Source organism: Corvus cornix, chromosome 2 (assembly GCF_000738735.6).
Source record: "Corvus cornix cornix isolate S_Up_H32 chromosome 2, ASM73873v5, whole genome shotgun sequence".
NCBI classification, from domain to species: Eukaryota; Metazoa; Chordata; class Aves; order Passeriformes; family Corvidae; genus Corvus; species Corvus cornix.
In genome coordinates this window covers 84,131,903-84,157,162 of record NC_046333.1, presented here as the reverse complement: position 1 = coordinate 84,157,162, position 25,260 = coordinate 84,131,903, and the positions used below count along the sequence as shown (strand labels likewise).

The 25,260-nt window shown below is 40.7% G+C and overlaps 1 protein-coding gene across 1 annotated transcript in view; it reads left to right on the top strand.

Moving 5' to 3' along the window:
- LOC104685860 (protein cordon-bleu) overlaps positions 1 to 25,260 on the top strand; it is a 122,086-nt gene that overhangs the window by 12,233 nt on the left and 84,593 nt on the right. Inside the window, exon 3 of the mRNA XM_039548899.1 lies at positions 19,891 to 20,001. Coding sequence (XP_039404833.1) covers positions 19,891 to 20,001 — 111 coding nt within the window. The remainder of the gene's footprint in view (positions 1 to 19,890; positions 20,002 to 25,260) is intronic.

Below are 25,260 nucleotides of genomic sequence, written 5' to 3'. Positions count from 1 at the left end.
GGTTTGCAGCTTAATTCTTTGGGTAGTGACTTGTTCTGCAGGGGACAAACTGGGACCATTGTCTGCTCAGTGAGTCCCCAACCCTTCATTTACCCAGGGAAGCTGCAAATTGTCCAGCACTGGGCTATGTGTCAGAGTAGGTTTGCCTGAGCCCAGGGCTGACACACGGATGATAAGGACCAACCAGAGTGTGGCAGGAAATCATTCTCCAAATCCATCATATCTTTTATAAACCAGAAGACATTTTTATTCCTGCTTTTACACTAGCAAGTCAAGGACTGCTATCTTCTGAGCAAGTCTGTTATTCCTAAATAAAATGTGTTACTGCGGAATTGCTTCTTTTTATTAAACCTACCTTTTCTGTTGTGAGACAAACACAGACGTATCCATGTGTGATGGATAGAGGGTCCAGGATCAAACTTAAAATAAAAAGAAGTCACCTTTTACATGAGTCATTACCTAACAAAATTTTATCTTGAATTCAGAGATTTGTGGATTTTCCAAATTACTGTGCAGGTAGGAGAAGGATAAAAATTTACACTGCAGTTTTAAATAATAAATTTAATTGGCTAATTTTTTCCCTTCACCCCAAGTCTTATCTTAAGATTGTACCAACTTGATAAAACAGTTCAAAAAAGACTACCTAAGCAGAGCCCTAAAACTGCATGTCAATGATTAAAGCCTGTCATGATGACAGTAAAATTGCTTTTCTTCCGAACTTCTAAGCAAATACTGTGACTTGAACTCCTCTTCCAACTTCTACATGGATTTGTAAGAAACAAGAGAATACCTTCCTGAAAGAGCAATTAGTTATTCTGCAACAAGTATTTACCCAGCTTTCAACTTTACAGGTATCAGGAAATACTAATGTTGTACAGAACATTGATTATAGTTGTGGTGTAGAATTCTTTCTGAAGAAGACAAATTGTGACTTTTGGAACTATTTGAGTATCAGTGGTGCAGCTGTTCTTTGATTTCTTTGTTTTTTAGTAGTTCTGTTTCACAAATAATAATGTCTCAGGTGATTTTATCACTTGATGCCAGGATGAAAATCCAGGGTCTTCCCTCTCCTGGCTCAGAGGTACTATTTCTTCCTATTTTTTGTAATGTTTACTATCCTCCAGCCCCATATAAAAGAAACCAGGAATTTATTTTTTTTCTTAGAAACACCTTTTTAAAATTTTTTTTACTTTTTAAAAAATTTTATTTTATTTTGTTAAGGCTGTTAGTGTAGTACTGTACAAAATGACTGCTAGGGACTGGGCAGACTCAGTGTCTGTCTGTCCCCATGGTCTGTTGGACTCTGTTGGGACAGAGTTGGAGAGTCTGCTTGTGCTTGCCCGAGAATGAAGATCAGCAAAAGCACTGGCTAATTGTTTAATGCAGTATTGGAAATGGGGCTTTGACCAGCTGCTCTGAAGCAGCATGAATTTATTTGGCCTGTTCACCATGGAGGAGACGGGGCATGGCTACGCTCCCATTGCCTTAATATTCAGGTTTTGAGCTGAAGAGCCCTTTGGGTTTGGTCTTGCTCTGCTTCATTTGCCAGGCTGAGGTGTGCAAATCTCAAGCAGCTTGATTGAAATCTCTGGGTCTGCTCCTGCATCATACAAGTGTGAGAGAGACCAACATGGTCTTCAGCTGGGCAGATCAGGGGCAGATCAGGGAAATACTTGTGGATACACACTGATCTTGTTGCTGTACAGGGGTTCAGGTTTATGTTTTGTATTAAAGGAACAAAAATTTGGTATCTCATTATAAAAGGACAGGGGGTGTTTAGGTAAAGATGGGTGAGTGCAGTCTGTACATTCCCCTATGTGATCCTTCTCTGGCTGATTTTCGTTACGTGATGGTAAACTTTAAAGAGCCATCTTTCCACCAGTATTCTACAGCTAAAGGCCTCTTGGACAGTAACAATATATTGTTCCTGCTGGTTAAGCATACGGAGGTCACTTGTTTCTGTTCTCATTTGTTCTTTTTGCAAGACCAGATATTGCTTATATTTTTTTATAAAGCCTATAGCTTGTCTTGCCATTGCACTAGTCTTATTTAAGAGTACTGCTCAAGTATATAGTTGTTTGTTGTTTATTATTGTGTATCCTCAAATTAGCCATAGTTATTTTGGAATGAAATCTCTTTGCATTCAAGTGGTTAAATACCACACTTTCTCCTATTAAACATGAGATCCAGGTCTACTGGAAAATATTTTACACATATAAAACTGCCTGAAGTATAAAACCTGTTTATACAGATACCGTGGATTTCTTGCCATAAAAAGCACCGTAAATTCCCCGTGCTGCTTCATTTTCATAAGGAGTTACTTGAAAAGAAATATTGCTTGTGGTGAGTTGCCAATTATTTGTATACTAATTTGCTACCTGAGAATAATGTCAGATTTTTAAATTCAGTTTGAAGTGATAGAGAGGAAAAAATATCTGAAACTACTTCATACTTTACAGTTTAGCTTAAATTTACCTGGAAAGAAACTGACCATATAGATTTTTTTTTTTTTAAGGGGATGAGTTTATCTTTTAATAAAAGTGGTGTATCTGTGGAGAGTTTCAAGTCATTTTTTTAAATGTAAATTCCCACTAAGCCTGCAGTACAGATCAACCCTTCAAGTGAATGAGCCAAACAGTTGAATTCTTCTGCTTCTCTTTTAAAGGATACCATTGTTGTGTGTAGGAAAAAAAATAAGTTCAGTGGCATTCAGCTGTACTATAGTGATGCAGTTAAGAGACTAAAAATATTATTGCTTTATCTTCCAGCAATGAGATAGTTTTTCTTACAAAATTCAGGGAATTAAGGGAATTGGAGACTTCGTGTTCCTTTTGTGACTACTGAGGTACCTGTGATTTATTCCATAGTGCTTATCAGGAAAGACCTCAGTTTTTCAGAATTAAGTTATGTGGCTGTAGAGAGGTCCACAGAGGAAGCTGTTTTGGAGGCTTCTTTGCATGAGGTTTGTGATTAGTACATGTACAAGTGCTTGGGAGGGATGTGAGGAAGGACTGGGCTGCAGATGCTCTTGCACAGCTCTAGTCCTTGCATGCAGGTGGTCTGGGTAGCAAGCCTTCTTACCAATGGGTAGCACAAGGGAGAGCAAGCACGTGGCTTACTGCTTGCAGAAGGAAACAGATTTTTCTTCTATCCTGCTGGTTTGTTAGGCTCTCTCAGCATTTAAAAGGAAACGTGTGATTATTTTAGGAATCTTTGAAAATGGCAGCATATCTCTGAATTAATGTGTTTGTATTTCTCACTGAGTTGCAGATGGAAGATTCAAAACTGTAGTTTGGGCAACATACGTTGATTAATACTGGAAATAAATGCTACCCTATGGGACCTTGCTTCTGGAGCCAGCATGTCCACTGGGTCGTACAGCTGTGCCTTTCCTTCCAGAATTGTTCTGCAATCTATTTACTTCGAACAAATGCTGCAGTCATGGATGAATTTATGGGGATAATGATCTGACAGACCATGCAAGCTTATAGATTATAAAATTTCCTGTACACAGGGAAACCAAGTGTTCACCAAGTAAACTCTCTTTATATAGAGGAGTGGTATTGTTGTGTTCCTCAAAATACATGCAGAAGATGAGAGGTGAGGAATATAATTTTTACAGCTGCACAGTAGGGTGCAGGCGTGTTGACCCCTGATGCAGACTCAAAATTGTCCAAAATTCTCTATTGGCTTGTGTAGCACAGTCAGCCTGTTTCTGTGGTTTGGCAATGTTGCCTGCAGGTTTCACAAGCGGTGGAGTTCGGATCTTCATGGGTTTCTTTTTAAATTGTCGGAAAGTACATGTATGTTCCTGGGAGCTCAGAGTAAATAGATCTCACTTGGAAAAACACTTGGAAAAAATGAAACTGTCCCTTGATAGTGGAGTCTATTCCTCCTGGCCTTTTTCATTAATTCTCTGTAGCAAGTTTCTAATTTTGTGGCATGACAGAAGAGGAGAACTGCGTCCTTGAATTTGTATCTGGAGTAAAGTTATCGTTGCTTGGGGGCTACGTTATACAAGCCCTAGAAGGAGCTGTCTTTGCCATGGCTTGTCATTTGACAGCCGCGTTCTGCTTGGTCTTGTGCTCCTTGGTCCTTTCAGGTCTTGTCTGCAAGCCTGCATCTCTCAGCAGAGCTGAGACTCCCCAGGTAGGCTTCAAGAAGCACTTTGGTTTTCTAATATTGTTCTTACAACGACAGTGGGCCAGAAAGTCACAAACTGAGCAGACCCGGGGAGTATGTGTAAAGACACAGCAGGGCGTATGGTAAAGGAAAGTTTTAGAAGTCCACAGCTACATAAATTCCTTTCCTCAAGCCACTTGTGTTTTTTTTGCCCTGACACCTTTCAGTTCTCTCTGTTGTCTTCTTTCACCGAGCATTACTGCGCTGCCAAAAAAAAAGGGAAAAATGTTATTCATTATTACTATGTATATAGGCATAGTAATAATCATAAATTTTTACATGTTTAGATATAAATTTTATAACCAGTGTTTTATAAGAAACAGCTAAACCCCATTGATTTATTATTATAGGTAGGATTTAGGCAGGAATAGAATTGCTATTTTTTCTAACTTAATCTAATTCCAGCTAATTTCAAGCTCAGACAATACCAGTGTATTCTGCTATACACCTTTGTAATTACATAAAACGGATAACAAGCTGTATGACCTCTGTATGACAGATCTAAATATTGCCATCAATTCATTTATTATGTCTGAATAGTTCTCCGTGCTTAGAATCAGTCTCTAATTCATAATTACTTTTTACATAAAGAAATGTAATAGAACAGTATGTCAATGAACACTTAAATGAGAGAACTGAGTATGTGATAATGCACTTATTTTTTACAGTGAAAATGTTTTCCTTTTTCAATAGCATTTAATACTTCATTCCATTAAATTATTTTTATCACAAAGTGAAATTTGCATGTACATAGTCAAACTGTGACAAAATTTGTATGATTTGACAGATTGAGTAGACGGAGCTCTATTGGTTTAGTACTTCAGTATATTACCTTTTTCACCCCATCTTAAAACTTCTTCATAATAAAAACAAGTGAATGTTGTGTAACTTTTATGATGTGGTTATATAAGTCAGGAAGTTCAGTTTTAATAATGAAATTAAATATGATATACAAACAGCAGGGAGGGACCTTTTTATCTACAAAACTGACCTAGTCTTGAGTGAAAGTTCAGAATTTTACTGCTGGCAGTTTACTTTCAGCTTTGCCGGAAAATTAATGTTTTAATGACTGAATCGAAAAAAGTACCCTTGTGAAAATATGGGATTTTTCACTTCATACAACACACATACATGTCATATCTTTCAAGTTTTGGTTTCTTCGTGAAAAAATTCTAGTTTAAATAAACTGCGGCAAGTTGTCTTTTAGGGAAAGAGGAGGTTATATTCTTTTTTTTTTTTCTTACAGATAACGTTTTAAAGTTTTTTTCCCTCTTCCATATTTTCCTGGAAATGACCAAATCAAAAAGACTTGTTTTATGAAACCTGCTTTTGATTAAGTTGATTGGGTTTTATTTACCTACTTAATCTGAACCATGCTTCTTCCTTATCATGTAAAGTCGCTTACTGTTGCTAAATATACCCGTGTATTTTAAAGAAGCAAAGCTGTGCGTGAGTATGACCCATTCAGAGCAGGGTTGTAGGGTAGGGAGGGACCTGATGGTAACCTGAGAGCAAGAGCAGATGCTAAATTAGCAGCTGGATCGTTAGTAACGAGTCCACAAATGTCTGCTGGGAAATGATCTTCTTTGAGCGCATGTAGCGTGGGTGTGTGGGTTATTCAGAGTTTCTAGCATCTAGTTGCTCTTTACCCGTGACTCAAAGGAAAGTCACGGAGGCATGAGGATTTTTATTTGTGAAGCAACTGGCAACTTGTTTTTATTGAAAGTACAGGCTGCATGGATAAATTATCATTATTGTGCAGCATTTTTTATTAGGACATGCAATTGGAAAATGATTGGAAGGGCAAGGAGATTGCTGGCAGTATTTAGTTACAGAGTTAAGTGGAAGCCACAAAAGATCTGTGGAAAATCCAAATAACATTATAAGGGCATCATTAGTAATCCCAAGGTTCATTCCATCTTCACCTTTAATATAAATAGATATCAACCATTGACTGTAGTCAGAAGTAGTTGAGATTACAACTGGATGGCACTCTAAATTGTGATGAGGAGCTACCAGATGATTGGGTTTAAGTGGTAGCCAAGCAGGAAAATCCAAATAAAAGATCATGAGGAAACAAGGTAAGTAAGAGAGCTGTAAGAAAAGTGCTGAGGAGTCTGGCTTTACGTCATATTGAAAATCAATGTATTTCTTTATATCTTAAGCTAGTGGTTATATAAATATGTGCTTTGCAGGTCACCATTTCTCCATATTGAGGAGCATGTTAGGGTTGGGTTTTTTTAAGCTTATCAATTTGGTGAAGATAATTGAATTTTGTAGTATAAACAGATACAAAAATGATACAGACAGATAGAAACATGGTATATGCACACCATGGCCCTAATGTCACCAACAGGTTTTGTGGTTTTTTTTTTGGTTTTTTTTTTGGTTGTTGTTGTTGATCGGGGGGGAGAAAAGCCCAATTGGGCTTCTTTTTCCCCTTCCCTATTATGGAAGGGAAACAAGCCTTCTAGCTGACTCTGCTTACCAGTGACAGCCTTATTATGGGCACAAAGTGAGTTTGTGGTGTTTTGAGGCGGTGACTATGATCTAACCCTACCCAAAAAAACCAAACAAAAAAAATCCTCAGATGGCCCCCTTCCAGACTCATGTCCGGACGCCCATGCAGCAGTGATTTAACGTACTAAGGTGCTGTATCCTACTCAGCTATTCTCCTCTGGTAATTCCACTCCAGTACCAGGTCTGACTAAAGGTCAGTCAAAAGTTAAGGCTTTGGGGCTGGCAGTGAGGTTTTCAGTTAGGTGTTGGGAAGGGTTGGAAAGACAAGCAGAAGCACCCCACTAGACACAAACTTCTTGGCTGTTTGTTTCACAGAGGGATGCACAAGACAGGTCTACAGCTCTGACTTTCTTATTTTGGAAAAGGATGAAAAAGAAACATTCAAACAACTGTTTTCATTTGAGACTCCTTTTCTGCTCAACAACCCAGCAAATAGACCAGATCTTTCCTCCTTTTTTTTTTTTTCTGAAGTGTTAAGCATCCATGTGAAAGACAGGGAACAAGTTACAGTCAGTGGGTTTTTGGGTGAGTATAGAAGTGCCTTCCTCCACCCCCCCAAAAAAGCATAGCCAGTCTTGGATTGTGGAGTGGCTGTTATCTAAATATGGAAGAATGTTGATTTCATGTAACTTGTCAGAAAAAGACAGATATATTGCTTGTATTTGCATGTGTATGTCTATACAGACATTATATTATCAAGTTTTAATTAACATCTTAATGCCTTGGTAGAATAGTGCATATGTGTGAAGACCATATAATGTTACCCAGTTCCAAGTACAAGCATGGGGGTGGGTTTATTTTGGGAAGAGAAGAAACAGAGGTTACTCTCTGGTAGGTTTTTTCAGGGCAATTAAGGAGTGTGACTCTTTAGTTGCCTTTTGGCAAGGAATTGCTTTTCCATCTTTGTACACAATGGTAATTTAGCATTAATGGAAAAACAGAGCAGTTTGGTGTAACTCCTCCAGACAATACATCCCATTCTAGTAGGGATTTAAAAATGTTCTGCTGCATAGCTGATGTGTTGGTTGAGACTGCTGTTGTGAAGCAGCTGGGATGGAAAAAGAGGAGAGTTAGGCAATTCTTTGTGATCAGCAAGCAAAGAGCAGCTACAGGTTTGGTGTTTGGGTTATTTTTTAATTTTTAAAAAATCTGTTAAGCCATGTAACACATTTTTTGAAGAAATGAGTGTCTCCCCTTTACAGCAGTTTACTGTGAGCCTTTGTCACTAGCAAAGTCACTAGCTTGTCTAACAATTACGTTCTCTTTATAAACAGGACTTAGATATTTGGGACCTATTTGGTCTAGTTCTCCTCAACTTATTGTTTGTACCAGTATGCCTCATTTTCTAGTGCTTCCTGATATCGTGGATAGTGTATGGGAATGACAACATGAATGATCTGCAAAGCTTCAGATCACTCTCATGTAATTTTGTGGTAGAGTCCTGTTCATAGCGTGTATAGGGAAGAAACCAACCATAAACTTCATTCTTTGCTAATTTATGTAATTGTAAATCAGGAGTATTTCAGTCTAAATTGGTGGTTTTTGAGACAAGTAGCCACAAGTAGTAGTTTTTTTATGAGATGTGAACCTTTAATACAGCATTTTAATATAAATTGTATAGTAATTTTTAAAAAGTTGATTAATGCAGAGAAAATGTTTATAATTTATGATAACTGACTATCTGTGGGGATTGTGGGAGCTAGCCTGGAAGGGCTAATGTGTCTGAGGCTTTGGTCTCCAACCCTGAGCTCGCATTGTGTACAAGAGCCAGTGAGGTCAGTTAAGTAGTCTGCAGAACAGGCCTTTTACGATCATGTAGGCATGACCTTAAACAGCATTTGGGATTAAACTGTTTACTCAGGAGTATGCATATTCTGTCAAATTTTATGTCCTTTGAAACTGTGGTTAAAAGAGACTCTTTCTTGGAAGTGGCTGATTGAAGTAAAGTATCTCCATGGATTTCTTTGTAAAGACCTGGAAGCTGCTTTGGTGCAGCATCTTCTGGGAGAGAAGCAGCACAGAAATCATTGCAAATGTGTGGTTTGATTGATGCCTCCTATGTCCTTGTTCTAGTTCACTGCTGCAGAAGCTAAAATACCTCAGGTACAAGTTAGAGAAGCCCCTTGAAAAACTTTATTTGTACATCCAAACTTTATATATATATATCAATCTTCTTTTGTTATTTTTTTCAGCAAACCGTTTGTGTTGGATTTGCAGTGAGAAATATCTTCCCTTAGTGTATGGCCTAACATATCTATATAAAACTTCTTTGCAGGTCAGAATTACTAGACTCAGAAGTGCAGTCAGTTCATGTCCCTGTGACAGGTAAATTCTGCAAGTGCAGATGTAACTGCAGTTGTCCCAACTGTGTGAGGTCAGGTCCTGCACAGAGAACACCTTCCTGTTTCTGTGTTGCATCTTGCTGGTTGTGGGTAGGGCATGGGTGATGCACACAGTTCTGTAACTGCAAGGCTAAAATAAAATACAACACTACCTAGCAAAATTCAGTCCAGTCCACCCCTCCTACAAAAAAAAAGGAGAAACAGTTGCTCCTGCATGTCTTTTGGTTTATATATTCCTTTAATTATAGTCTCGCCCTGGACCCTGACCACACAGTAGACATTGGTAACAGATGAGCAAAGCTGATGTTTTTTGACACTGACAGTGGATTTTTCCAACAGATCCAGCTGTTGGGAAATATGGTTTAAACATTCATACAAAATCCTTGTGGTTTTTTAACTCGTGATTGGAGGAATTGAAGACTGAAGTAAAAAAATTGAGCTATCTGTGAGTTTGAGTTCTGTTCGGGTTTTCGTGGCATAGGACAAAGAGCCTTGGTGAGGAGGAAGGATATAACGAAATGCTTGTTAAAAGGTGTTGTAAGTGTTTGGTCTGTAAGGGAGCCCCTGCAGACAGTCCCTCCCTCACGGTGTTTCACTGCGTGTTTTAACACAGATCAACTTCGATGGAGCCTTTCTCCTCCTCCCCCACTCCTGTCAATGCCTTTCATATGCTTTCAAGTCTGCCTTTTCCACTGTGTTTCTCCTGCTGGCTACACCTGCCTCTCAAGCCTGTGTCCGGCTTGTGCCGAGCTGAGTGTCTGTCCGGCTGCACCCTGCCAAGTCACTGCTTTGACTCGGCTGCCTTATAGGAAAGCCCATTGCTGCTGGCTCCAGACCACTTGGGCAGGTTACACGTGTGTCTGTGCTTGGCAGGCAGGTGTAAAAAGAGTCTGATTCTGTGTGCTGGATTATTCTTGGCCAAAGCGTTTCAAAGATAACACAGGTGTTCCCACATATAAACCCACTTCAGAGGGGAGGGTATGGGCAGGTTTAAAAGAAACAGGGCACAAGCAAGGCAAATCCTGTGCATTTCTGTGGCATTGGGATCCCATGAAACCTGACCAAAAGAGAAGCATTGATTCAAGCTGAAGTTTGGCTCTGAGAGAGAATTCCTTTTTTCTTTTTTCCTTCTTTTTCTTCTTCTGGAGGGGGGTTAGATAGCAGTAGGGGCATTTTCCTTGCTGACTGCATACAGAGGAGCTGTTGTAATTTAGCTACCAAGACTCACTTGATGATCAGCTGCAAATATAAATCCAAGATGAAGAAAAGCAAAACAGGGCTCTGGTCCCTCTATGGAAATTGTTTCTCCTTCATTGCCCTAGGAGGATAAATGAAGGAGGCGAGACACTTAACAGTTTTAATTAGGCTACTGTTTGGAGTGATTTCACACAAAACCCTCCCTAGGTAGATCACTTGGTGTACTAAATCTGAAAATGGAAATACTATTATAGAGTGAGTGTCATAAATATACAGCTTCATATAGGTTGTTTTAGAAAAGAAAGGTGGCATAACTGTCTGGATTTATATTCGAAGAAACAAGTAGTGATACACCCAAGGTAACAAGAGAAGGAAATCTGTCTTTCTACTTTCTCATTCACAGTTCAGTTGTGATTTTCAGCTTTCAGATTCCTACCTTTTTTTTTGTGCCAGTTTCTGTAGCAGATAGGTGGGTACAGATGCTGACTTGTAGGTTTGTGTTGAAATAAAGTGGTGAAGGCATGGAGAGAGGGGTTCAAAAGCAGGCTGCTGCTTGTAACAATGCGTGTGCCTCGTACATCTTAGATCCTTGAAGTATGTGGAATTTTGATTTGACTGGAAAGAATAGTTAAAAGCAGAGACTTTACAGGTGGTGTCACTTGACAGTCTTGATTTGATGAGAAGTGAAAGCAGATGGATAGTTAGCACTAGAGATGGGACACTACCACAAAACACAGAGGAAATTTTTGTCCAGTGTCTCTTGGTGACACTGCTATGAAAAGCTAGGGATTTTATTTTTTGATGTTGAATCTTTTTACGAGACAAATACCACTTCCTTAACTTTTTCAGATATGAGTTGTTTTCACTTCAAAAAAACCAAGTACGTATTTTGTGTGTTTAGTAATGTATGATATTGAGTTGTCTGTCCTTAATGCCAAATTTTCATAATGAAATATAGAAGTACAGATTATCTTTGAGATTATGACAGTTGAGGACTATAAACTTTATATAGAAACACAAACTTTGGGAGCATTTCTAAAGTGGCAGTTTTTTCTATTTAGTCTTGAGACCAAACTGGTAATGGGATGGAATGTAGAGCTCATTTCCGGGGATTAAATCAGACTAATAGGAGAAAGGTTACTTTGCCCGCAGCAGAATATCAGTGTCTATTCTGTAGTAAATCTAAAATGATATCATGTATATTAACATACTTCAGTGGGATTCCTTTTTGGCTCTCAGCAATAGCTCATTCATGATGATCTGGGAGTCCTACTTTTAGCATATGGTGTCCTTGGGGGCTTGCATGTGCTTCACTTGCTATGTGTTTTCTTTGTGAATTTGCAGTCCAATAGCTGTTACTATGAAAAAGCTGTTGCTGCCTTTTTTTTTTTTTAATGAATACTGCAACATGCCAACAAGGTTCTTTCAAGAACATTGTCTCGTCCTGGACAGATGTCAGATCTCTTCCCTTCTATTAGACAATCTTTCAGCTCCTCTGCTAGTGCAATGTCTAAGTTTTCTTAAATGCAAGATCTAACAGTAGAATGGGAAAGAGCAGTTTGTTTTAGGATATCCCTGAGCACAGAAAGTACTAATGTGGATGCTTTTTTGCCTCTTCTTTGAAGCTCATATTCAAACTTGAGTATTCTCTTAGTTTTTTGTCACAGTAGCTGGCATCAGATAGATTATGATAAATGATGGAATATGATACTGACTGACTTCAGGTCAACTGTAGGGTATGCCCAGCCACTGCCCTGGAGGGATGTCTGCTGAGATAAGGAGATTGCTAAATCTCCCAGCAGGACTCCTCCTGGGAAGGCAGCTACTCTGCAGTTACGTCGAGAAGAAGATCGACCCAGAATCCTCTGGGAGACCCCATGCAGATCCTTTGTAACCCATTGGCCTTTACCCTCTGACACCCACCCCCTGTATCCCTATAAAAGCTAGCCCTCTGCCCCTGCGAGGGGAGAGTGCTCGTCCTTAGCTTCCCCTTCGCTGGAGTATGGACCAGCAATAAAGCTACTTCGTGCGGAACCAGCCACACGAGCCTCTCATATCTCTCTCTAGTCTGGTCTGGCCTGGAGGCTGCCCTGCAGAGCTGAGCTGGAATTACGAGCTGACAATCCCTAAAGAGCTGACAGCCTCTGCAAGGGCCCTCCTGGCCAGCAGCTGAGGGAAGACACTGGGCCTTGGGAAGGCCATTCCTTTTGGGACCATCTCCCCAGACCGGTCACCTCTTCCTGGGTCAGAGCCACTGACCCCTCACCAGCTGTCGTAGTCAACCACTGGCACTGCCAGGATGTTCTGCTTATCTAGAACAGAACAGAAAAGGAGTTCACAGTATCTAGTCAAGAATTAAACAGAGATGAGTAAATTGATGTGAGCACAAATGTACAGCCACTGCTTCGGGATCTCTGCATGAAACTGTAGAATAAGTATGATTGATGCAATAGTAAGCATTTTTCTGTCAGGAAGTTGAATATGCCTAAGGCATCTGGTTTTAATTCATCAATTTATCATTTTCTGGAACATGGTGCATAATCCCGCTATAGTGACTATAAAAAAACTGCTTCCACTTTTCTTTCTTGTTCCAAAATGGGGTACTGTAGAATATTTATTGTATATGCAACAAGAGTAGAGAGAGTGGTCTTTTTTTTTTTTTTTCAGACAATGGCTTACTTGTGATACTGAAGATTAGCTTTCAACAGATTATTAAAAAAAAAAGATACACTGGGTTTCTGGCAGTGCTAGATTTCTCTGCAGACCCTTTTCAGCCCTTTAGACAACCTTTGGATGAGTCTGGGTAGAGTGCCACTGCCATTCTTAAAAAATAATTAAAAACATTAGTGAGTTGTTTTAAACTGAGTGCTGAGTTGCACAATGACAGATTTCTCAGTATTAACTAATGACAATATCTGTAAGTTAGGTTCAGAAAACCTCAACTCTTAATCCCTCTGCATGCACAAAGCAGCAAAAGCTAGTAGTTCATACATCGAATTCTTCCAGCAGCCCTGCTCTTGCTTTTTGGAGGGAGGATGTATTTGCTCCTTGCTCTTCTCAATTGCTAAACAACTTGCCTACCTGTTCTTAATGGTTATGAATTTTGCTGAAAATGTTAAATGTTACTTCTTATTAGGACACAGGTAATTGATAGAAGTAAAGTGTGATGAGAGTGAGTGGTTCACTGGCAATGGATAGTGAGATAGATAACAAATAGTGAGTGAGAAGATAACAAACTTCTGCAGAGGAAGGGGTGTATATCCTCTTCCTTGTTTCCCTGCTGGATTTAGGCTTTTTCATCTTTTATCAGTGTTTTAGCTTTGTAGTACTCTAATTTTTAAGCATACCTTCTTACCAGCAGTTGCCAAGATACGATCGATCTGGCAGGCCACGTGTCTGTATCTTCCTTCTCCTTTTGTTTGTTTCTTTCTTTAATTTTTATTTTCTTTGTTTCTGCAAGTTAATTTTTTTCTTTTTTTTCCAGTTTGTACAGATATGGCTTTCATATTCTTTCCTTTTCTCCTGATGCCTTCCACCATGAAGATGCGATTCATGTGCTATTATTCTGTCCCAGGCTAGTAGATTTTAAAGGGTAACATTGCTGCTGTTGTGTCCTGGATTTACTGTATAATCAGGAAATGATCATGAGAAATCATCTACTTGTTTCCCATTTTCTAAGTTAAAATAGAATGCTATAAATACTCGTAATACATATTTGCTTACGTTCTTTAATTGTAGACAATTTTAGTTCTGTTGGTGTAATGGTAAGTGGAAACACTTAAAATCTCCATGCCTTGTGCATTGTTTTCCTTCATAAATTTTCTTTAAATATTTTTTTTAATAGAAAAATATAAAAGCTCTCAATTTCACTGATAGTTTGCCACACAGATGTTGTGCTCAGAAATAAACTTTGGTAATAGGATATGTATGTTAAAGATGTCTCGAGAGCAGGTTATTTCACTGGTTAAGGACGGGTTATCCCGTTAATGTAATGGACAATGCTGATTCACACACCAAGGGAATTAAACATTTATCAGTTTTATGTCTCTAGGGATTGTTACAAAATCAGCCAGACAGTTGTTCCCCTCGGCCCACAGAGTCAGCCCAGATGCCTTTTGTGATTCGATTAAGTTCGTTCTCTAACGATGGCGTAATTAGCGCAGTTTTGCCAGAGGCAAGGGGATTTCTCTTTTGGCTCCTGTATTTGTTTTCCATCGTGAACAATAAGAAGGCAAGCGCTAAAAATAGTGTTTAAAAGCACCATTTAAAAAAGTAGTCGGAGCGTCCCCTCTGACACGCCGGAATAGCGCGGGGCGCGGGCAGCAGCTGCCAGGCTGCTGCATCTCGGGCTGGGCTCAGGCTGAGGGCAGGGAGGAGGCAGCGGAGCAGCGAGGAAGGCTCCGGCAGCCGCGGGCAGCAGAGGCAGCGGAGCAGCGAGGAAGGCTCCGGCAGCCGCGGGCAGCAGAGGCAGAGGAGCAGCGAGGAAGGCTCCGGCAGCCGCGGGCAGCAGCGCTCCCCCGGGCGGCGCCTGGGCCCCTCTGCCGCCCTGGGTGCGCTCAATGAGCGCTGCGCGGAAACACCCGGCCCTGCTCATTCCCTAAAAATACCGGCATCGCCAAACAGATGTTTGGTATCCATATGAAAAAGGACCTTTTTTTTCCCCCTCCCGCTCTCCTTTTCCTCCCTCCCAAGAGAAACGTAACAGGTTTTAAAGATCTGAAAACAGAAGCGATGCTATAAACTGAGCATTAAAGAGGGCTGGAGTGCCTCCTCCCCTGTGGAGACCTGGCAGAGACAGCTTGGGTTGTTCAGCCTAGGGAAGAGATGGCTCCAGGGAGACCTTACAGCACCCTCAGTGCCTAAAGAGGATTTACAAGAGCTCTGGAGAGGGAATTTTTACAAGGGCATGTAGCCATAGTACAAGGAAGAATGGCTTTGAACGGAAAGAGAGTAGGTTTAGATTGGATATTAGGAAAAATTCTTAGCTCTGAGGGTGGTGAGGCACTGAAACAGGTTGCCCAAAGAAGCTGTGGATGTCCCATCCCTGAAAGGATCAAGGCAAGGCTGGATGGAGCTCTGTGCAACCTGATTTAGTGGAAGGTGTCCCTGCCCATAGCAGGAGGGTTGGAAGAATCGTAGAATCATCAGGTTTGGAAGAGAATGTCAAGCTCAGCCAATCCAACTGTCCACCGAGCCCTGTCACTGTCACCCCTAAACCACATCACCCAGTACCAGATCCAGACACCTGTTGAACACCTGCAGGAAAGGTGACTCCACCACCTCCCTGGGCAACCTATTCCAATGCCTGACCCCCCTAACAGTGAATATTTAATTTTAATCTCTCCTGTCTCATTTTAAGGCCATTTCCTCTTGTCCTCTCCCTGTAGTCATGGCAGAAGAAAAGAAGACAATCTTTAAGGTCCCTTCCAACCCTAAGCCATTCTGAGATTCTAGAAGTGAGTAATTTAAATAGATACATATTCCTTGATGACATTTTACACACCCGTTTTACCAACAGGTGGCCACAGCGAATGATCAGGAAACTCTTGAACTCAAAGTTGTGTTTGCACCACTGTAGCTCTCTTGGGACTCAAAAAAAATGGGTGTGAAGGTGTGAGCAGAAGAAAGTCAGCAACAGTGCAGATGCCTTACTAACAGTGACAGGTATCTCTATGACATGAGTTGCTTTTTTGGCTTTTTTTCGAAACCGTTATGTTTTTGAAAATTCTATGTTTACTAGGACTGTTAGAATTTGGTTAATTTGGCTTTTTGTTTTTAAGACCACTGCTGCTAGTGTAGTCTGTGTGAGAAGTTAATGTTTTAATGATTGTAATTCTTGGCTTACTGGCGTGTATTGAGTAACAAGGCGATTGAAAACCTGAAGTAAAAATGCAGAGATGGGGTTTTGTGTTTCAGACAGTACACACAGCTTGTCTGCCACCATCCATATGTGTTGCTGCATCCCTGTGCTGTGATAAGAGTTTGTAAGAGGACGCTGCTGTTACTTTGCTTCAGCATTTGACACGGAAGGAGCATTCCCTGAGCTGGATTTCAGAAACTGCTGTTTACTTCTTTGAATATTTGATTTTAATGGATGCTTGTGTGATTTATTTTATCTTTATATTCATGAAATTTTTGTGAGTTCATTTTAATTAAAGGAGAGATCTAGCTTGTTTGAATGATAGACTTTCAGAATTTGATTGAAGTTTCTCCTGGTGTACTGCCAGCCAAAGCTGCAGGACAAAGGTAAGACTGAAGCCCTCTTGCCAAAACCTGAGGCAGCACATGATCCCGTGTTGCTGGCCTTACGACAAGGAATTCTGCCATCTCTGTGCTGCAGGTGAAGCTTCTCATTGGCCTTCATAGTTGTCTTGTATAGTTGCATAAGGCCCGTCCCATGTTTGACATGGAGCGGAGGTGACCTGGTGGCTCAGGGTGGGGAGAGATGTACTGGCCTGAGAGTTTTGCATTGTTTTTCTGCACAGCCTTTTTAGGTCTGGCTTGAACCTGGAGTTCAGTGAGATCTGCTGGTGTTGGCTTCCACACCTTGTTGGTTGGTGTTCTTCTATAGCCGGAGGCTGTATTTTCTCACACAAGGCTTCTTGCACTCAGCCTGGTGCTTAAGTCACTTTTGCGTCTTGGACAGCCCAGGTCACTGGGCATGTTGTCAAAACACTTCTCCTCTTCCACAGTGTCTGAGCACTTTGCTGTAGTACACATGTTTCCAAAGAAGGACAAACTGGATGAGCTTGAAGAGGTGGAGGGATCTGTCTGGGTTGTGGAGAGATCTGCCTGCAGCAGAGGAATGAATGGAACCTTATTGTCCTGCAGCCTCTGCTTGTGCCTCAGCTGCGGATTCCCAGGCAGTGTTTCTGAACTGGAGAAGTCAAATGGGAAGTTACATTTCTTCTCTGCATCGTCACTTTTGCCAGTGTTGTTGATTTTTAACAGTATTGTGCATCACTGTCAGGGTGGTGGGGCAGCCCCAGTGAGGAGTGACACAGCCTTTCCAGCTGGCTCCACAGCAGGACATGACTGAGCCCCTCTGCAGGACTGGATGAACCTAGCTGGCTGCTGCCAGTCAGGCACTGCGAGGAACATCCACCTTTCTTGTTAGATGTGCTGCAAACCTGTATACCTGTCCTTTAAAGAGTCTTTCCGTTGCCTCATCTCCCTCCCCCCTTCCCCAGTTTATATCAAGAGACTATCTAGGAAAATACTTGGAGATATGTAGCTGTGTTTGGGCTTTGTATGTCTGTGGCTTTTCTTCAGACTAGCTGAAGAAGAGACCACAAAGTGATAAAGATAATTACCTGTAAAAGTTACTTGTTAATACCAATGAAGTCAAAATAAGATTTCCTTTAACATTACTTCTTTTTTCAACAGTGAAGATGTTTCAGAAATTTCCTTTTGTATATACACATAATGAAAATGCAAAAACACATTGCTTGTCTACTTGACAGCAGTTCTTTGTGGGTGATTGAAGTTTGCTGATTCAAGGGAGAAACTGCTAAGTGAAGTTAGAGTTAGGCTATTTAATTGTTATGATGTGTTTTTTCTATACATGCTAGCACTGATTCTTCAGTATTAATATTATACATAGAGGTTTTTTTCCATCCTAAGCCTGTTCCATCCTGCTCTGCAGCAGAAATGAAAAGCAATATTATGCTACATTCTATTTTCTCATTGGTATCCTGAGTGTAGGAAGCTTTTCCTTTTTTTCTTTGTTTTTTTTTTTCTTTCTGCAAATTTCTTCTGAATCTTCAGATTTCTCTTTGTCTTTTCAGTGCCACCTACTTCTACCAGCTATGCAGACTGAGTGCCCGAAAAGGGTGTGTGGAATTTGTAAGCCCAACCCAGATATTTTCAATTGTTCAAACTCTTCCAAGTTTAAAAATAAGCTGTTAGACTTGTTATGTGACACTATTCATATATGTTTAATTTAGCTGTCATTTGCCAAGACTATCAACATGCCAGGTATTCAGTCAAAGAGTAAACTTTTAAGTTATTACTTGCTTTAGAGAAGAGGTGGTGAAATGAAACTCTTCTTCTTCCTACCCTGTCTCTCTGGACCTAATCCTGTGGCCAAGGACATTTGTGATAAAGCATAGCTTGCTTTAGCAGCAGCATGGTCAGGATAATTGGAATAAGGTTGATGCATTAATAAGTCTTTGGATATTAACAGGGAAGTGGGACTGTGTGCAAATAGTACTTTTGGTAGTGCCCATATGCACGGCATGAGTACATGGAAGTGTTTGATTCACTTGAGGTGGACTTTTTTTGTTGCTGCTTATGTCAGGCATATGTCAGGAGGCATCTGCTTGTGCGTATATATTTGCTGCTTCATGAGAAGCACAAAGAATATATGATTTTTCATATCAGGGAGCATGGTTTTTGACACTCACAGGTAAAACCTTCAGTGTACTCTGTTACTGTGCTTCTGGACCTAGCAGACAACTGCTCTGTCAAAATAGTGCATCCTCTTGGGAGGAAGCAATATTTACATTATAGCCAACAAATGACACCATCAGAATCACAGAATGAGCTAGGTTGGAAAAGACCTTGGAGGTCATCAAGTCCAGCCTATGACCTGACACCACCTTATCAACTAGACCTGTGCCACGTCCAGTCTTTTTTTAAACACCTCCGGGGACGGTGACTCCACCACCTCCCTGGGCAGCCCATTCCAATGCCCAATCACTCTTTCTGTGACACTCTTCACTTTTTCTAATGTCTAGCCTGAGCTTCCCCTGGTGCAGCTTAGGACCATGGTGCACAAATACCTCCATGTCTGTTTCTCTGGCTCTGAACATGGGCAGTGATGCTACACAGATGGTTACAGTTCTCTTACGTCTTCCATTATAGCATGGTAATATTTTTGTCATATAATTTTGTCATCCCCTACTCGGGGTGGGGAAGAAAATGTTTGGTCAAGCAGCTTCCTAAACACATTCATCTTCTGCTGGCTGATCCTGTTCCCAGATGCTGAGATTGAACTTAGCTTGCTAGGAGGCCTGGGGTGACTGCAGTCAGAGTTGGAAATGTCCATGCTTTGAAGTCAGCATTTGGTGACATCTTTCCATAAAGCAACAAGGAGTGATCAACCAGATCTGCTTGTGCCTGTGTCAGTAGATGTCCCTAAGAATTTCTTTATTCATGGCGTTGCAGAGGAAGTTGATAGAAGGTAAAGCAATGCTGTACAGAAGTAGCTGAATCTAAACAGTGAATATAATTTCTGTACTATGTAGTCCTATTTCTCATATATTACTGACTCAGAAGGAGAAATGATGGCTTATAGCCTGATAGCGTTCTTACCACATCAGATATATGTGCATGATGCCATTTGGTTAAGGGGAGAGCAGCCTTTACATGCTGTATGTCATGTGAAGGTGTGAAGCTGGCCTGTGCTTGTGTCAATTATGATGTGCAGCAGCTGTGGCTGTGGAAATGCTTCTGTGTTTGTGGCAGAAGAGTGCACCCTTCCTTCCCATGCTGTTATGAGTAGCCCATGCTTAATTCAGCAGCATTTATCCTGAAGTTCCGAGGTCAGGTGAGCTTGCAGGAGTAACTTGGATTGCACTGCTGTTGTTTCTTCAGGGCTAGAATTAGAACACAAGGGAGACAAGTCCCTTCCACTTTGTTTTTGTAGGTGTAACTCTGTGCTTCCCCTGCCTTGTTGCGTTGCAGTTTATGTTGGGCTCAGCAGAAGAGATTTGGAGGAACTTGGCTCTGTAAGCTGCATGCAGGATTTTCCTGTCTGGTAAGTCAAATAAACAAGAGAGGGGATGCTGGGTCTGCTTGCTAGCAGTTGAGTGTTCTCATCTCTCTTTGGGAAACACGGTGCCAGCATGTGTCAAGTGAGCAACTGTTAGGCCCTGGCTGAGGGAGTGCTCTCTGTATGCTGGTAATGTCACCAATTATCACTATGCCACTGGCCTTCCTATTTCAGAGGAGGTGACCAAAGGAGTTGTGGTGTGGCAGGTCTGACTTTATCTGGTGTCCTCAGATTTCCTTGACCTCTCTGACTCATTTTAGAATCGGAAATGATAAAAAGTCAGGGTGGTAATACATGAAGATAGCCTTGCTTGCTTTTGTAATTGTTTTTTTTTCTGTCCCTCCTCCCCCACCCTTTTTTTCAACACATTAGTTGTATTTGATACTTCTGGTTTTCCATAAGATGTAGTAAGAACATGTAAGAGAACTGTGCCTTTGCATGGCTAAAAGGCAGCTGGTTGGATGCCCAGGGCAGTACCATGCAGTCGCTCTCCTCCACATCCCAAAGCTTCTCTAGGTGCCATGCTGGTGATGCTCCACGTTCTCCTGGTACTTGGAAGTTGCATTCTTACTGGGGGAGCTGGCAAGTGGGGCTGCCAACACAGAGGTGAAACTGAGCTCTGCTGAGGTTCTGCCAGACTGAAAACTTGGCTTTCTGCAACATCAGTGGCAGAAGTCCTAATAACTTCACTGAGTCCAGGATACCTTTGTTCTGGTTTTCATCAGTTGTGAGGAGGAAACCTCTGTAGTCAATCACTTCCAAACTCTTCTTTTCATTAATTGTTGCCAGGTGGGGGCTTTCAGATGGGACAGACACCCTTACTTCAGCAGAGCCTGCCAACACCTCATGTGACCATGCAATGCTAGATATAAGACGACGTTTATTTCATGATGCTCTTTGCCTGTATCTCTGTATTTTCTTGAAAAATATTTATTTGTTTCTTCACCAGTTAGTTTGATTTAAGTTTAATTGACAAGAGAGAAAGAAAAGCCTAATGTACTAGCTTTTCATAAGTGTCTAGAAAGTTGGTGGCTGGTAGGGAGAAGAGGCCTTGTAAACACCTTGTAATCAGTCAGGTGACAGCTGCAGGATAAGGTCCAGAGTTGAAGACAGTTATTAAGTGCCCCAGCACTGAAAAGAGCTTGTGAGACTTGCCATCCTTTTTGATATGAAAAGCAGTTCAGACAAGACAAGGAATTTGGAGGAAATTGGATGTCATTAATGCTGCTGTTTCTTTGTTTTTGAAAAGGAGATGGAAGTTTTTTTGTCTTGGTTAAAAGACCAGCTTAAATTACCGTGCTTTTGTTGCTTGCATTTGAGGTATTTGTGCCTCTTTCCGCTTCTAGTATAACTATGGCAGTTCATTTTATAAGGTAGTTTAATATATCCTGTTTCTTCCTGTGTGGGTTTTGTAGGCTCTGCTGAGTGTGCAGCTGGCTCAGGCATGTCTACAAAATCTTGCAATCACTGTTGTGATGCCCCATCAGTACTTAGAGAGCAGCCTCAAGCATGTTTGCATTGAGTTATCTCTGAGTAGCATTTAAAGCTCCCAACAGCAGATGCCTTCATTCTCTTGGTGATGTTTTCTCATGGATAACATGTAACACCATCCCCATGGCTTCCAGTCTGCTGACAGGAAGGTCTTGGTTTTACTCTGTAAAGTCCGTAATGGTCCTGACTCTTTCCTGTTTCCTGTGTCCTGAGCCAGTGCCACACATCAGTAAAATGCCCACAATAATCATCTCTAATTTCAATGTGTGTGATAAAGAGGGAGGGTATTTGGCTGCTTCCTCTCTCGTCTGATACTGTCTGGGTGTGTTGACATGCCTGATTTATCAAGATTTTCTTCATAATGTGCTCTAGTTTGCACTGTGCAAGGCCTATATCCTTTTTGGTTTTGAGAGATATAAAATCCTTTAAATATCACATATGCCTACAGGATACAGTAAACAGAATCTTAAATGGAAACTAACTAAACAAATGGGGTTTTCTGGCATACAAAAATCATTACAACACTTCTGTTCTTACCTGATAAATCAGGATCACACTTCAGAGTCCTCCTAGTCAGCTGTTTGAGGTTGTGTTTTTATCTGTGCTAACATCTGCAGTATTGTTTTTGGTCAGACTTTCTGGTTTCTACATTAATGTAGGTCTTTCACCTCCACAGCAGAATTGGAGTAGAGTTTATCACTTAAATTTATTATTTGCATTTAATAAACCAAAATACTTGAATTTTAGTTTAAACCAAGAAGTACTTGATTCCTGTGTCATTTTGAAAGAAGAGAATATCATAAAAGTGAAAGCAAAATACTTGTGATGATCATAAGAAGTTCAATTGAGCAAATCAGCACCAGAAAAATACAAAGAAAGTCAGCTGAAGCTGTGAGATTTTGTGATAAAAACACGTGTGGCATCCCAGAGGTACAGGGTCTGACAACAGTTTAGACTGTTGTGTTGAAGTTGGTTATCTCTTTATTTCATTGACACTGCATTTTTGCTTCTTTAAGCTTCATTTAATGTACTGCTGTACATGATTTCTTGCTGTGTGATGGAGTATGTATCAAGACCAAATTATAAATGCTAATTAAGATGATTAGGGAAGGTAAGGAATGTTCTGGCATCCCTGATTCTGTTTCTTTGTGAGTGAATGTAAACTGTATCTCACAAAAGTGCATTGTTAGATCTTTTAGGGGATTTTTTCCTAGCTCTAAAGGGAAGCTTATCAGCCCTGTAGTTCAGGTGCTGGTTTCTTCTATGACATGCAGTTTTCTACAGTTAAAATTTACAGAATAACTGTAGATTTAAAAACAAGGGTAGATTGATGCTTTTGTCTTCTAGATCAGGCAATCCAAAGTTAATTGTCTTCTTGTTTATCTTCCAATACGTCACCAGATGTGGGCTTTTGAATATATTTGATGAAAATATAATTTGAGGAAATTTGATGTAAGGTCAGCCACGATAAGATCGCGAGTGTTTCTCCGAGGGCAAGTGAACTTGAGAGGAAGCACAGAGGCGCTTCCCCTTTTAGGAGAGCTCAGTGCAGCTGGAAAATAAATGGCTTTTGTAGTCCTGCCTGCTGTGCTTTGTGTCTCTCCTGCCTGGGTCCTTGTGGCTGAAGAAGTTAACTGGGTTTCAGAAGCACAAATGCCTTCTAGCCTGCAACCTCTAAAGACATTGGGGTAGTTGCCATTGATTATTTTAATTTCTGCCTAGAAATACGTTTGTAATGTTTTGAGAAGCGTTTTGGGTCTAAGGGGTTCTTTGGAACTGGGCCAAGATGCCTCTTTACTCTGGTCAGAGCCTTTAACTTTTTGTCTGTGTCCTTTTCTTTGGTACGTTAAGGTTTTCTGAAATATCTGTGATCTTGCCACCGTTTGCAGACAGATGAGTGGAGGTAGGTGGAATAACATGGGTGTAATTCTGCAAATTCTCCCTTAATGGCCATTGCCTGCCTGTTTTTGTGGAATCTGTTTGCATCAGGGTTAATAGGTGAAATGAGCTTCAGTGGTGTACTCCTAGAGCGTTGTCACTGAATGAGGAATGATGATCTGTCAGCTTACAGTTACAGGTGTTATGGTTCACCATGTGTGTACTTACTTAAACAGGTAATCATGCTAAACAATTCTTCCCCATCTGCACCTCAGATGGACAGTGTTTTAAGGCTGTTTCTAGTTGAAACAGGTATTGGTAGGACTAATATTCTATATTAATGTTAGTGGTATTCCACTGAATTGCCCACTGGCTTCTAAGCATATTATAAAACTTAGGAATTACCCAGCCCAGTAAATCACATCAGAATTTCATTAGCAATGTATGTTGTTTCTCTCTTGATTCTTTCAAAACTATTCCATCTTCTGTGAGAATAAGGCAAGCACTTCACTGCAAGGAGCACTAACCTACAGTCTTCAAGCCACTAGAGAGCGATTCTCAGTAAATGGTAGTGAGGTTAAAAGCCTGTGGACACAAAAATAGTGCACAATCTGGGATACCTTTGCTCAGCAATACAGTGCAAATGCACCTTGAAATTGCATCTTAGTTGACAGTGCAAGTCACTGCAGGAGAGTTTATAAATCAGTGTTGCTAAGCAATAAACTTTTATATTTGTTTATTTAAGTAGCCTTATTGAAGGTGGTTGTTGAGAAGAGATTAAGAAAGGACAACCACACTGAAATCTGAACAGCACCTATAATTTCAGGGGACACAATGTTCAGTGCAAGTGTTTCTGGGACAGCCTCAGGCTTGAGAAACCATACCTTTAGCCATTGACCCCTCTAGAAACAAATCATCTGCTCATTACCGTCATAATTCACTGTTAATAAACATGATAAAGACTGCTGTTGTTATCGTGACATAATAAAGCCTATTCGAACTGGCAAAGTACCTTTCCAGAGCTAGAGAGCTCATCAGGGAGTTGTGGCATCCTCACAAAACCACAGCTGATGGCTAGTAGGGTGAGTGTATCTGAAGGATACCTGTTTGCTCACAACATGCAGAAGGCCAGCAGTGCTTCCAGCCTGCTTGGAAATACTCTTGCCTTGTTTCATGACAGTGTTTTCCACAGCTGAGCATGGTTAGTAAGAGTCCAGTTAGCCAACATGAACCTGACTATACCTTCCTGAATAATGCTGAGAAATCTCGTTAGTTGCTTTGCCTTAAGTGATCTTAACTTTGTGTTTTTCGCAGTTCAGCTGTAGTATTTGCCCTCTGCAGAGAATTCAGTGTGCAAGTGGTTCGCCTGCATGGTTGTAGCCTGCTATCTGCTTAACTGAGCATCCTTAACAGCTCAGTGAAGATTTGAGAGCACAGAGAACAGAACAGAGTGCCCTGGCAACAGGGCTTGGGCATTTTACAGTATAATCATCAACATTTTGGTTTTCTCTCTTAAGTACATTTGGGATGTTAGCATGGATGGCTTTGGCATTTTGTTTGTTTGGTTTGGTTTTTTAACTAACCAGTGCCATTATGCTTAAACATCAATAACATAAAAATAGTATAGTTCTCTTTTCCCATTGAAGCATACCATGCAAAGCAGCCCGATTTAGTCACAGATGAAGGAACTGGATGAGATTTCAGATGAACACGAGCAATGTGATGTTTTCCTTAGTGTTTTCTTTATTTTAATATTATTGTTGCTTGGAATGGAATGAGACTAATAGCTCAGTACTTGATAAAAGGGGGGAAAACACTGTGAGTTTGTGGATAAAGAAGGAAGAAGTTAAAAATACTGGTAGGGGTAGGATTGGA